The 12,640-nt window shown below is 36.6% G+C and overlaps 1 protein-coding gene across 6 annotated transcripts in view; it reads right to left on the bottom strand.

The window, feature by feature from the left end:
- GRM5 (glutamate metabotropic receptor 5) overlaps positions 1-12,640 on the bottom strand; it is a 574,635-nt gene that overhangs the window by 92,303 nt on the left and 469,692 nt on the right. For all 6 annotated transcript variants that reach the window (XM_017977702.4, XM_078339980.1, XM_035265279.2 and 3 more), the window contains exon 7: positions 6,439-6,565. In XM_017977702.4, the coding sequence (XP_017833191.2) occupies positions 6,439-6,565 (127 nt within the window). The remainder of the gene's footprint in view (positions 1-6,438; positions 6,566-12,640) is intronic.

The following is a 12,640-nucleotide window of genomic DNA, read 5'->3' as shown; positions in this document are numbered from 1 at the left end:
TATAGGAGCTCAAGTGCTGACCTGTGAGCACCATTGTTCATTCAGAGCTGCTAGGCAGGTATGTTTAAGTCTGCTGCAGCAGAACTCATAAAACCCCTTTTTTTCCTCAGATGCTCTGTCTCTGGGAGTTAGGGCTTTATTTATGAGTGTCTGTTGCACTGTCCTGCCCAGCTAGGAGGCAGTCTAGTTACTATTTGCCTGCTGATGCTCTGCCCTGCTGCTGTGGGCTCTTCCCTGTTGCCATGGGCTCTGCCTTGCTGCTCTGGGCTTCGCCCAGTTGCTGTGGGCACTGCCCTGCTGTTGTGGGCTCTGCCCTGTTGTGGTGGGCTCTGCCCTGCTGCTAAGTGTAATTCCCTGTAGTCCTGTTTATATGGGTGTGGTTCAAACAGCTGTGGTGATGGTGTCCTGCCTCCGTATTGGTGGACTCTCTCTGTTATGGCAGGTTGCCTTGGCAATGGCAGGCTGCGTCAGCAATGGGAGTGTACCTCAGTAGGGGCGGTATGCCTCGGTAATGGCGGATACCCCTCCCCCACCGAGCTGCACTATCCTGGGTTCAGCTGTGCCTGCAGTGAAACTCTCAACCCTGAGCATTTCAAATCACCATTTTGTTTGTCTCTGTGGGGGTGGGACCCACTGACCCTGATCACCTGGCTCCCTGCCTCAGAGCCCTCTGGTTTCTTTTTTTTAAGTTGAACGGTTAACTCTCTCCCAGGTGTTTCAGTCATCTGCAGATAGGGCACCAGGATCTGTGTGATTTCTCATGCAGCGACCCACTGCACCATCTCAAATGTTGCTTCCTGGGAATCTCCTGGCCCAGCTCACTGTCCAAGTCCCATTTAATCAGATGGATATGCTAATTTGCCCTCCCAAATTTCAAATTGCCAGTTTAACAGGGCACCCAGAATAGTGCATTTTGTGCGGAGTGCCGCTGTGCTGTGGCATCGGCCAAAACGGCTGCGCCAGCTGAAACAGCTGCGCTGGCATCCTGTGTCTCTCCTACACCTGGGAATTTCCCCGTTCTGTGGGCAACAATGATCCCTCTGGAAATGCGGCTTGCACTCACCCTCTGTGCCTTCACTGAGAGCTGCAATCCTGAGTTGCTCCTACCGTGCCATCTTCCCCTGCTCCCCATGTAACTTGTTTTCTGAACAATTGTTTAATTCCAGGTCAGCTCAGATCTCTTAGCCATGCTAATAATCTTGCAAGGTTGTGTTGGAATAAAATGAGATAACATTTCCAAGATGCATCAAACAGTTGCTGTCATGTAGAAAGCATTATATATGTACTGGTTATTATCACAACGGAGGCACTGACCCAAAGGTGACTTGAGCTGTCACATCATAGGTTGAAGTAAGATAACTATAAGCCAAGTGTATAGAAGAAAGGCTTGCAGTATTTCCTAAAGCTAGCCCCAAGCCTTTCTGTGGCAGGCTTTGGAATAGCTGAAGCCATCAGAACATTCTTGTAACTAGCAATTCTGAGTGATAGGTTACTTTGAATCAGAGTCACTGAGGTGAGCTTGCACACAGCAATGGGCTCTTTGAAAAAGTGCTGTAGACTCCAGTTAGAGGTTAAACTTCACATGATATCAATGCAAAGACTTTTCTAGGTTTGAGATTTGTTCTCCACCTAGACCTCCCACACACATACACCCACTCACGTATATGCACCTAGCCAGAGAATCATTTTATTTTTCTGTGTGAAAACCTACTTTGGCCCCATGCTATCTATAGGATAAATTCTGAACTCATTAATTAAAGGCTTTCCCCACAAGCTGGCCTTAATACCTACTTTAATCTTCATCTGTAACACTCTCCATCATTTTACTGGAGGTTGACACATACTTACTAAAAGCTTACTCTATGTCAGGCATTGTATTAGGTGCTGAGATTACAAATATGTTTAAAAGACAGCTCTGTTCATGAGAAACTAACATTTCCGTAGGAGCAGCCGATATGTATACAGGTCTTTAAAATCTAGTTTGAAAAATGATTTAAAGAGGGAAGCAGAATTTGTTTTGTAAATACAGAAATGGAAACTTTGTAGTCTATCAAAGGAGGCTTCACAGAGAAGGTAACACCTGAGCAGAGTAAGGGAGAATAAGTGGGAGTTACTCAAGTAAAGAAAGAGGGGTAAGCACATTCCAGGCATAGAAGACAATATATATATGTACTTACAGGGAGGAATAAAACAGCATTATGTGTGGATGAGAATTATGAGCAGTCTTTCATAATAGAATGTAAAATGAAAGATGGAAAGTTGTGATTGAAACTAGAAAGATCATAAGCATGTGGTTAAGACAGGACATTTTGTATGCTATGTTGAAAAGCTTGGAGTGTATTATATAGATATAAAACCAGTGGTAAGTTTTGAGTAATGGAGTTCAGGACACACTACCCCAAAATACAGCACCTTGGCATTTGAGAACACAGTAGAAGCAGGAAGATAACTCTTACCTTCCCCTCACTGTTCGTCCCCGAAAGCAGGTCATAAAACTCATTTGACAGGTGCTCTCTCTGTACCCAGAGGAAGTGAACATCTGTATATCTCTAAAAACACAAGGTAACTGACAGCAATCTAAACAAACAGGGTAGTTGAGTTCTCCCCAGCTAACTATCCTTAGATCATGCTTTTTCATCTAATCATGCTTCTTTATGACTTACTACTTCTCTGTCAAACCTAGCATAAAAATGCACAAGTTTTCCTATTTTTTGTGTTTTCCTTTCCCTATGTAAAACTTACATTAAATAAATGTATATGCTTTTCTCTTACTAGTTTGTGTCTTGCTATAAGGACTTCAGCCACAAACCTAAGCTGGGAAGAAAAGATAATTACTTTCTCCTATATGAGCAAGGAAATAAAAAGACATATCTGTATTTAGAATACATTATTCAATAGCAAGATCAATTTCTCCCCTCAGCACCTTCTTCAAGTAATGTGATGACATTATTTCTTGTGTGCTTTGAAAAAAGTTTCAGCTTGCTGTCTCCTTTAGTGTTTTAAAGAAGTGATATACAAAGCATTGTTTGCATAATATAGGGGGACAATGGGGTCCACTTTAATTTGGAATTTTGTGTGAGCTATGATCCAAGTTATTGGTTCTTTCCAATTAAAAAAAAATGTTAAAAGTACCTGGCTTGGAAAATTTTAAATATTTATGTCTGCAACAATTGTCTCAAAATAATAAACAGTGTAATTCTTGTCATAAAATAATCTGAATTCTCTCTAAAAAATAGCAAGATGAAAAGTGGATTTAGAGGCATGTGGCATAAATCTAAGGGGCAAGGGAATAAATTGGGATGTTACTGCAATATGAGATGATGAGAACCTTATTGAGTGAAGAGTTGTACTAGGAGAGGACGGAAAGTGGTTAGGAAGAGTTGGCAATTCAAACCATTAGGGTTGATAAGAGACTGGATTTGGGTGGCCATATCCACCCAGAGAATGGAAAAGCAGGTTTATCGTTAATTAGGCACAATGGTGAAATGACGAGGTTTGGGTATACTGGACTGAAATAAGTGAGGACTAACCAAGTGGAGATATCTTGCAAGTAGTTAGATTCATGATCCTCAAACTGAGGAAAAGAATACAGGCTGTGCTCTACAACTGGGAATCCACAGCATGCAGGTAATAATTAAAACCATCAAAGTAGATGACATCACCTGGAGAGATTGTGTAAAGGGAAAAGCACAATGAGCTAGTGATGGAACCCTGGAAAACATCCATTTTTAATGATCTGGACTACGTGGAAGAGGCAACAGCAACAACAACAAAAACACCCAGAAGTGGTGTTTACGTAGATAGGAGAAACCTGTGTTACATGGCTGGCAGAGGAGAAGACTTCAGGAGGCTTCAGTATCAAGCTCATTACATTGTGCAGAAATGTTTGTAAAGTAAGGACTGACAGGGGCTATTAGTTTGGCCAGGTGGCGGCCACAGATATCTTCTGCTAAAATATTTCTGATAGCATGGTAAGGGCGGGAGGCAAATTGCTTTGATAAATCAAGAGCAAGGAAGATAAAAGAAAGATTTGTTACTCAAGAAAGTTGATTGGCAAGAGGGATAAGATGGAATTCACAGTGCAAAGGTTTGGGTTTATGTTTATATTATAGATAGGACATCTTTGAGATAACACAGAGTATATAAATATGTGTGCACCTTTTATATGAGGAGACTGATAGCCTATTAGTCTTCCTTAGCTTATGATGTTAATAATTCTGAAAGAGCTACTTCCTCTTTCGAGTACCTTCTTAACTTTTTTTTTTTGTAAAGTGAGCATCAACTCATGTTTCAATTTAAAAATATACTTATAATCATGTATTTTTTCTTATATTAAAATCCTGCAGTGATGTCTCATTGTCTATATAATAAAACATTCAAATCCTGAACATGTTCCCCTAAGCTGCATAGGTTCTTGCCCCTGCTACATTTTTTGTATCTTTTACCTCTTCTGACACCATTTTCCTACCTGCTTACCCATATAGAGACATTCACATGTGCTGTTTCCCCAGACAAATCTCTTCTTAGTCATTATTGGCTAAATTTTTATATTTATTATTTAGGTCTCAGCTAATTTTTATTCTTCAGAGGGAAATTTTATCGCCACAAATTTAAATTATGACCTCTCTAATATTTATATTTTTTTATTCCTATTGTTTGACATGATATGCACTTTGTCTGTGAGGTACACAAATAGCCCATTAGCGAACAAATAGCTGGCCAGCCATGTGCATATAGAGAACAACTGACACAGGAACCATGGCCATTTTTTCACTTCATTTTCTCTAGTATCTAACATTATAATTGAAATAGTAATAATAAAATATTTATCCATTGAAATAATGAAAGAACAGATTGTGTTCATTCCCAGTAGCATAAACTTACAAAGCATGGGGCAAAAAGTTACATCTGTATATTCATTCTCAAGGTGTTTAGCCATGCAAGTTAGTTCATGATGCAAGACAACTTTTCATTTTCACAATAATCCAGTTGGAAATTAGAAAAACAGGTAAAGGAATAGAATGAAGAAAAGATCAGCAATTCTGTGCCTCATCCTCCTTCAAGTAAACCACTCATAGTATTTTTTTTCTTTTTGACATTTTTACTGTGTGTGTGCACATAGGCACACTGTAGTTCGTCTATTCAACAAAATTTATTGAAGGCTTTGTGTTTAGCACTGAGTCAGCTCTGGGGAAAACGGGATGAATAAGAGCATCAGAAAGCTCATAGTCTAATGGTGAAAATAGGATTCAAATTGCTATCACAAGGCCCTTTGGTGTTTTATGAAATCAATTTTTTTAAAGAGAAGGAAAAGTCTTCTGTATACATATCAATCATTACAAAAAAGTGAGCTGTCTTGAAAGACCCAGGATCATGGATTTTTTTGTAACCAGACTTTTGAAATAAGTGAATACAACTACTATGAATAAAATCATTTGTCTTGGGAGAGATGGAATCTAATACTGATGACCTTATGATCTAGCTTCTAGAAATTTTGTGCTAAATCCATCTAAATTCTAAAACCACTAGACAACCTGACATACCACATGGTGTGCCCTCTGCCTGCAAGGCTTTTTTCCTCTTTCTCCTGCAGACTCAGCTCATGGGTGCTCTCTTCAGGCTCCTGTGTCTATAAATCTATTATATTATCATATTTTAACTTACTGCCTTCTTTATTAATCTGTAAACTCATTAAAATAGAGGTAGTGTTTTTATATTTTTATTTTAGTGGTAGGCAAATAAGCATGAATGCATTTAATAAATATTTATTGAAGAAAAGTTCAAAGACAGTATGAAAGTTATCATATTCTGTTTTTATATTGTAAAAATGAGAAAGGACTATGAAATATAAACTGGAAAAAAAAATGGCATATTCTTTAACATCTTTTGGCACAAAGAACCAAAACAAAACAAAAAATAAAGTAAAATCAAGTCTTGCCCTGGGCCAAAAATACTTGAAAACTTACTAGTTGGAGCCTCCTGATTTCAATTAATAAAAACAATTAAGAGAAGCAAAGAACTTTAGATGACATTCTGCCCAGTTCAGTGCTCCTTTTTTTGTTCTTGGACATGTCATGACATACTTTCAACACTTCCTGGCTAAAGTTTCTTTCTCTTCCCCGAAAATGACACACTTAAGTGGGAGCCTACTGAGGAACTTCTGAGAATGTCCTGGGGATGAAGGAAGAATGCCCAGTAGACAAGCTAGGAATTCTGTTGTCCTTTTGGAATGAGGACGGGAATATAGGCAGATCTCTCCTGGAGATTTGAAGATTTTAATAAGTAGCTCACACTTTGGGAAGGCTTGTGTTCACAAAGAAATTCTTTGTTTCATAAATAAGACTTCCCAAGATAAGTAACACATGGAGATGTGACCCCCTCTCCCATGCCTGTGTCTTCTTTCAGTTAATTTACATGTGTGAGATTGTGATAGATTACCTGTGAGATCATCAGTGGGCCAAGACCCCAGCTGGCATGCCTTGCAGGTGTACTCATCAAAGACATACTCATTCTCCTTACAAGGTGTACAGGTCCAACAACAGCTGACTTCTCCCTTTCGGATCACCTAAGACAAATATTTGAAATTTAGATTAATTTTTTTTGCATAGATAAAAATCCAACGATTCCATATTCCAATATGCTGTTTCACAAAGCAGAAAGGGCTTTTGCTTATATTATTTTAAATTCTATCAGATTATCAGTATAATTTTTAGTATTCTTAATTTTTAACTAAACTGAGGCTGAGTTTAAACAATGAGTCCAATATCATAAAGTTAGTTGATGGCAGGGTAAGGAATTAAATTAAATGCAAGTCTTTGGATAATTAACCTCGGATACCTGTATTTAATTAAGTAGCTATGCTTATGCTCAGATGTACATACACATAACTGAATTTGACCCAGGATCTGATCTGCTTCTCCTTTCCTCAAGTTAAGAACTTCTGCTTTCTGGATTTAGCAAGGCTTCCTTCCCTCCATTAGTTGAATAATTGTGAGTAAAAAACACTGTATATTTCCTAATGTTCTAAAATTTATCCATGTTGATAAAAATAATTAGGAATTTGTATTGGGTAGAACAAGGCAAAGATGAAGGTTTTTTTCTGGAGAATATATCTTGATCTCTTTCTACCAAAAATCTGGTTCAATAATTCAGCCCATTCTTTCCTATTCCAGTAGCTTTCTTTTGTTTGAAGGTAGATGAGGTCATCGAGACTATTATATACCTCTTAATCTATCTGATATTTTAGGGTAATAGAAAATAATTGAAGTAATTTAACAGTTGAAAGAGTCACAGACATTATTCTTTCAATATAGATGTACCTTTTCTCCCCTACCATTGGTGCATGAAAAGCCTCTGTGGAATAGACAGCATTCATTAAATGTTCTTTTAAATAATTAAAACTGTGATTAATACTCAGCAATAACCAGACATAGTAATGATTACACTTGATATTCCTAGTCTTAGATACTGACTCTAGTAATGTCCTTTGATGATTACATCAGCTAGATACATATAGCCAAATATAATTGTAAGCTGGCAACTGTTTTTTTTACATTTTGTAGTATTTCTTGTACTGATTCTTAAAACTACAACAATACAAGGAGGGAATAATGGCAAAAGGGCCTGAAATATCTTTTCCCTAAAGCAACTAAATAAGTGAGGCAAAATTGTTCCTTAGACCTGATTAAAGTATTCTTCATAATAATTTCAACTATTTCCAGGCTCTTTAGTACATGTCATATACTGTTATCCCATTAAAACACTAGAAAGGCTCTGTATGAAGTAGCTGGTTTATTTTATGCATTTTCTTGGGGGAGAAAACTAAGGTATAGTTAACTCACATAGCATGTTAGGGTAAATGAGGGACCAAACAATGTATGTTGGATTACAAAGGTTCATGCTTATAAATATTGAGTCTTATTGGAAGATAGACTGTGTGATATTTTGAAGGAGGCAGGGGAAAGAGTACTGGCTTGGGAATCAAGTGACAGCAGGGTTCTAGTCTTACTTATAGCCACTAAGTAGTTGTGTAGACTTGAACAGTCCTTTAGCTATTGTGCAGTTTCTTTTAACTGTACCCGTTGCTTTTACCATAATAATATCTACCTTATAGGATTTTCTTAGGATTAAATAAAACATCACAGTGATTTGTAAAGTGTAAAACACTGTAATAATGTTACCCATTTCCTTAATAATATGCACATATGCCCATAGATAGAAATGAAGAATTTCTTTCTCAAGGTATACCACACTCGGCAAACTATCCTTGAACAATTATTAGATTTTGTAATGCAAACAGGCATACTGCAAAGCTGAAGAAGTCTCTTTCAGACTTAGCAGGAAGTGGCAAATAAAAGCAGCTGCATTTCCCTCCACTAGAAATATATTAACTTCTTGTGGTTCAGTTTTCATTGGTTTGTGAATTTCAGGTTTTTATTAAAATAAGTTCATACCCTTTTCCAAGAAAGATTCCAATATTACAGTCTCCTTTTGAATCAATAGTGACAACTTAATGTGGCGTCCTCTGATTATTTAGAACTTATTTGTTTTATGTTTTCACATTTTATGCTCTGTTTCACATTTCTTTTGAACACAAGGTAGTGACAATTCTCTTTCATGGCAATTTAACATCTTGGAAGTAGTGGTGCTTTCTTTTTTATTTAATTTTTTGAGACAGAATCTTGCTTTGTTGCCCAGGCTCCCAGGCTGGAGTGCAGTGGCACCATCTTGGCTCACTGAAGCCTTGACTTCCCCAGCTCAAGAGAATCTCCCTCCTCAATTTTCTAAGCAGCTGGGACTACAGATGTGTGCCACCATGCCCAGTTATTTTTGTTTCTTTTTTTTTTTTTTTTTTTTTTTTTTTTTTTTTGTAGAGATGGGCTCTCACTAAGTTGCCTAGGCTGATATTGAACTCCTGAGCTCAAGGGATTCTCCCACTTCAGCCTCCCAAAATGCTGGGATTGTACTCATGAGCCATTGCCCAGCAGTGCTTTCTTTATGAATAACAATATATAACATATCTGAACCTTTACTAGACTAAATCCTTTCATGGAAACGAACTTTACAAATTCTGAACAGTGCCATGAGATGTTGAGATTATGAATGAAATTGCTTAGTTACAACCTTAAACTATATTAAGAAAATCTTACAAATTGTATATTTAACAGAGTGAAAATGATATTGGGTTAGGACAATGGAGTTTGGGATTTTTAAAAAAGGACTAAACAAATATTATTACAAAATAATCAATTAAAATATAATAATAGGGAATGAAATTCTTCTGTTTCATAAATTATTCCCTGTAGAATAGAGTAGAAAAGTATATATAAAATCTCTCAAATCAGTCAGTCAGCATTTGGAAGTTACATTTCAAAAGGTATTGCTGTAAAGGATAAAAAATGAACAAAAATTATATGGTAATTTGCACTGTGTAATCTTTCTACAGGAAGCACCGGAAATTATGAATATTGATATTCTGGGTGGGTATATAAATAATTGCACATGAATTTAAACCTCTCACATAAAAAGTTTAACTGCAAGATAATTGGCCAAGATCCAAACCTCTTTTGTCTTGATACAACAAGTGTTAGCCAACATTTTTTTGTGCAAAAGACCAAATAATAAATATTTAGGCTTTGGGCCATATAGTCTCTATTGAAACTCAGCAACTCAGTTAGCCAACTCTGCCACTATAGCAGGAAAGTAGCCATGGACAATAAACAAATGAGTCTGGCTCTATTTTAATAAAACTTTATTTACAGAAACAGACAGTAGGTCAGATTTAGTCTGTAGGCCATAGTTTACCAGCTCTTGCTGTATACCCTAATAAGACATACAGAAAATTTCAGATACTTTATGTTTTGAGACATTTGTCAGATATTAATACATTTATTTTTATCTTCATTTACTTTATCTTTCTTTTTTCTGGTCTTACGGTTTCCAGATTTTCAGACCTACCCTTTGGGGGCCTTGCTATCAGTACTAAAATATTACAGTTTCAGTCTTAATCACAGATGAACAAACATATGAAATGTCTTCTAAACAGAGTGAAGGTAAGGTTGATTGAAAAGATCAACTCTAACAGCTCTGGGAATACACTACCTGAAATGTGGTATAGTAGTCATTCAAGAACTGTTTGATGAGCAAGTAAATTATTTTGATGTCATTTTTCCCTACGGCATTGCACACCAATGCTGCCCTCTCCCTGCTTTTATTACATCTTTGTCTTCTCTTCCTTTGTTGAATTTTTATTTCCTGTAGGTGTGGTCAGATCTTCTTTAGCATAAGGGTAATTTTTTTTAATGTCCTCGCATTACTGAATTATCCCTTACATAGTTTTCACCACATACTTCTTTTTCTTACACTTTTTTTTCAATTGACACATAATAATAATACATATTTATGGGGTACATAGTGATGTTTTAATACATGTAATGAATAGTGATCAGGGTAATTAGCATAGCCATCACGTAAAAAAATTATTATTTATGTTAGGAATGTTCAGTATCCTCCTTCTAGCTATCTGAAACTATAGATTACTGTTAACTATATTCATCCTACCATGCTAAAGAACACTAGAATTTATTGCACCTACTTAGCTGTAATTTTGCTTCCTTTAACAAAGCTCTCCCTATCCTTCTCTCTCTTTACCTTCCCACCCTGTAGTATTCTCTGTTCTCATTTATACTTCTGTGAAATCAACATTTTATATCTTGCATATGTAAGTGAGAACATGTGACATTTAATTTTCTGTCCCTGGCTTACTACTTAGCATCCATGTTCTCCAGTTCCACCCATGTTGTTCTCCAGTTCCATCCATGTTGCTGTGAATGACAGGATTTCGTTCCTTTTTATGGTTAAGTAGTATACTATTATGTAGATATACTACATTTTGTTTATCTATTTATCTTGATCAATTGCCATTATATTCTGTTCAACCTGGCAGGCCCAGATGAAGGGCAAACCCTCAGTTTTCATGTCTGTCTTTCATTGTTCCTCTTCTTTGACCTTTCTCTTGTGCTACCATCTTATATGACAGCGTGCTCTCTGTTTGTCTCTCTCTGCACGTGTTGCTGCTCAGCCTCTACCTCTTCTTCCTTTTTTACACTTTGAAAGCAGATTCTCCTAGGTATATTCTTGGTCCATATTTATTTTTTATTTACATTTTTAAGTTCTGCAATTTTATGTATTCTAATAGCTTCAACTTTAACTTCATTCAATCAGTTCCTAAATCTGTATTGTTAGCCTTATTTTTCATTGCTGTAGACCAGACTTGTAATCACTGGATGGGTATACTTAAACCAACATTCCTCCAAACTAACCCATTACCTTTTGTCTAAATCCATACCCATTTTTCTATTCCTGGCAATGCCACCTTTTAGTTACTAACACTTAGAATTGAAGTTGATTGTGTTGACTTCTCTTGTGCAACTTGACATCAAATTGGTAGTCAGCCTCATTGAATTAATGTCTGTCATGTTTTCTCCATATATGTCTTCTGGCCCCTTTTCATTTTCACTGTTTCTTCCCTAATTCATGGCCTTGTTCCAACTATCACAGCATCCTTCTAACTTGTCTCTTCTTTCTTGTGTTATAACTCTATTCATCTTCCTTACCACAACTCAACTTATGCCAACACCTTGGTCAGAATTCTCTGACTCCTGTTTAATGAAAATTAAGTGCAATGTATTTAATATGATGTTAAAAACTCTCCAGAAATCTGGGTTCGACTTATTTCAACTGTCTCTTTTATAGTAACCATTTAGAAAAATGCACACTAGATTATTCACTTGTTTCTAGACAATCTTCAATTGACTTGTCTCTTTTCTTTTATTGTTCTATGTAAATGTTTTCTCCCTGAAATCATACTCATTTTTTATGGTCCAATGTGACATTTTATTCAGAAGAAATCTCTCCTTTTTGTACAAACATTTTACCTGATGATGCTTCTCAGTGTCCATATTTTTCCTCACTTATACTGTAAATCTTCTGATAATAGAGGATGTCTCATTTATTTTTGCCTCTTCAATGTTAACTATTAATTTCTATTAATCTTCCCTCCTACTCTTAATTTATGCCTGATTATTTTTGTTTACTCTAAATCCATAATCCACAACAAGGTTTTAGCTGTTCTTTTCTAAAGGATGGGTACCATATCCTTTTAATTAGCTTGATAAGGTACCCATGCCTACCTAAATAATGAAATGCTTTGATTGTTATTAAAGCATGCCCAGTATTTGGGCAAAACCAGAATCTAATAAATTAAACTCTCACCTAATACCTAGGGTTTGATGGGAAGCCATGAGGAATAAGGGTAAAGTGATAACACTGGTAAGTAGATCAAGGAATAAAAGCCAGAAGAATTCTGAGACCAGAGGGCTAGAAACATCTAGTTAGGATTCAAGGACGGAACTGAAATTCAAATTGAAAAAGGATTAGGAGCTGAACTGGCTATCAGAGCCCCTAGTACATGGTGATCAAATGAGGGGCAGTTAGAGGTAAACATTGCGTTAAGCAAGAAAAACCAGGGCCTAGAAATATTCTTGGTGTTCACAGTAAGTAAATCAAAACAAGACAGACCACATGGCTTTAAATTTCCTAGCTTAGTATGTTCCAGGATTCCCAGTACAGAAAGAATCTC

The sequence above is a fragment of the Callithrix jacchus genome, chromosome 10 (genome assembly GCF_049354715.1).
Source record: "Callithrix jacchus isolate 240 chromosome 10, calJac240_pri, whole genome shotgun sequence".
NCBI classification, from domain to species: domain Eukaryota; kingdom Metazoa; phylum Chordata; class Mammalia; order Primates; family Cebidae; genus Callithrix; species Callithrix jacchus.
The sequence above is the reverse complement of the archived record's forward strand: the minus strand, read 5'-3'. Positions and strand labels throughout refer to the sequence as shown.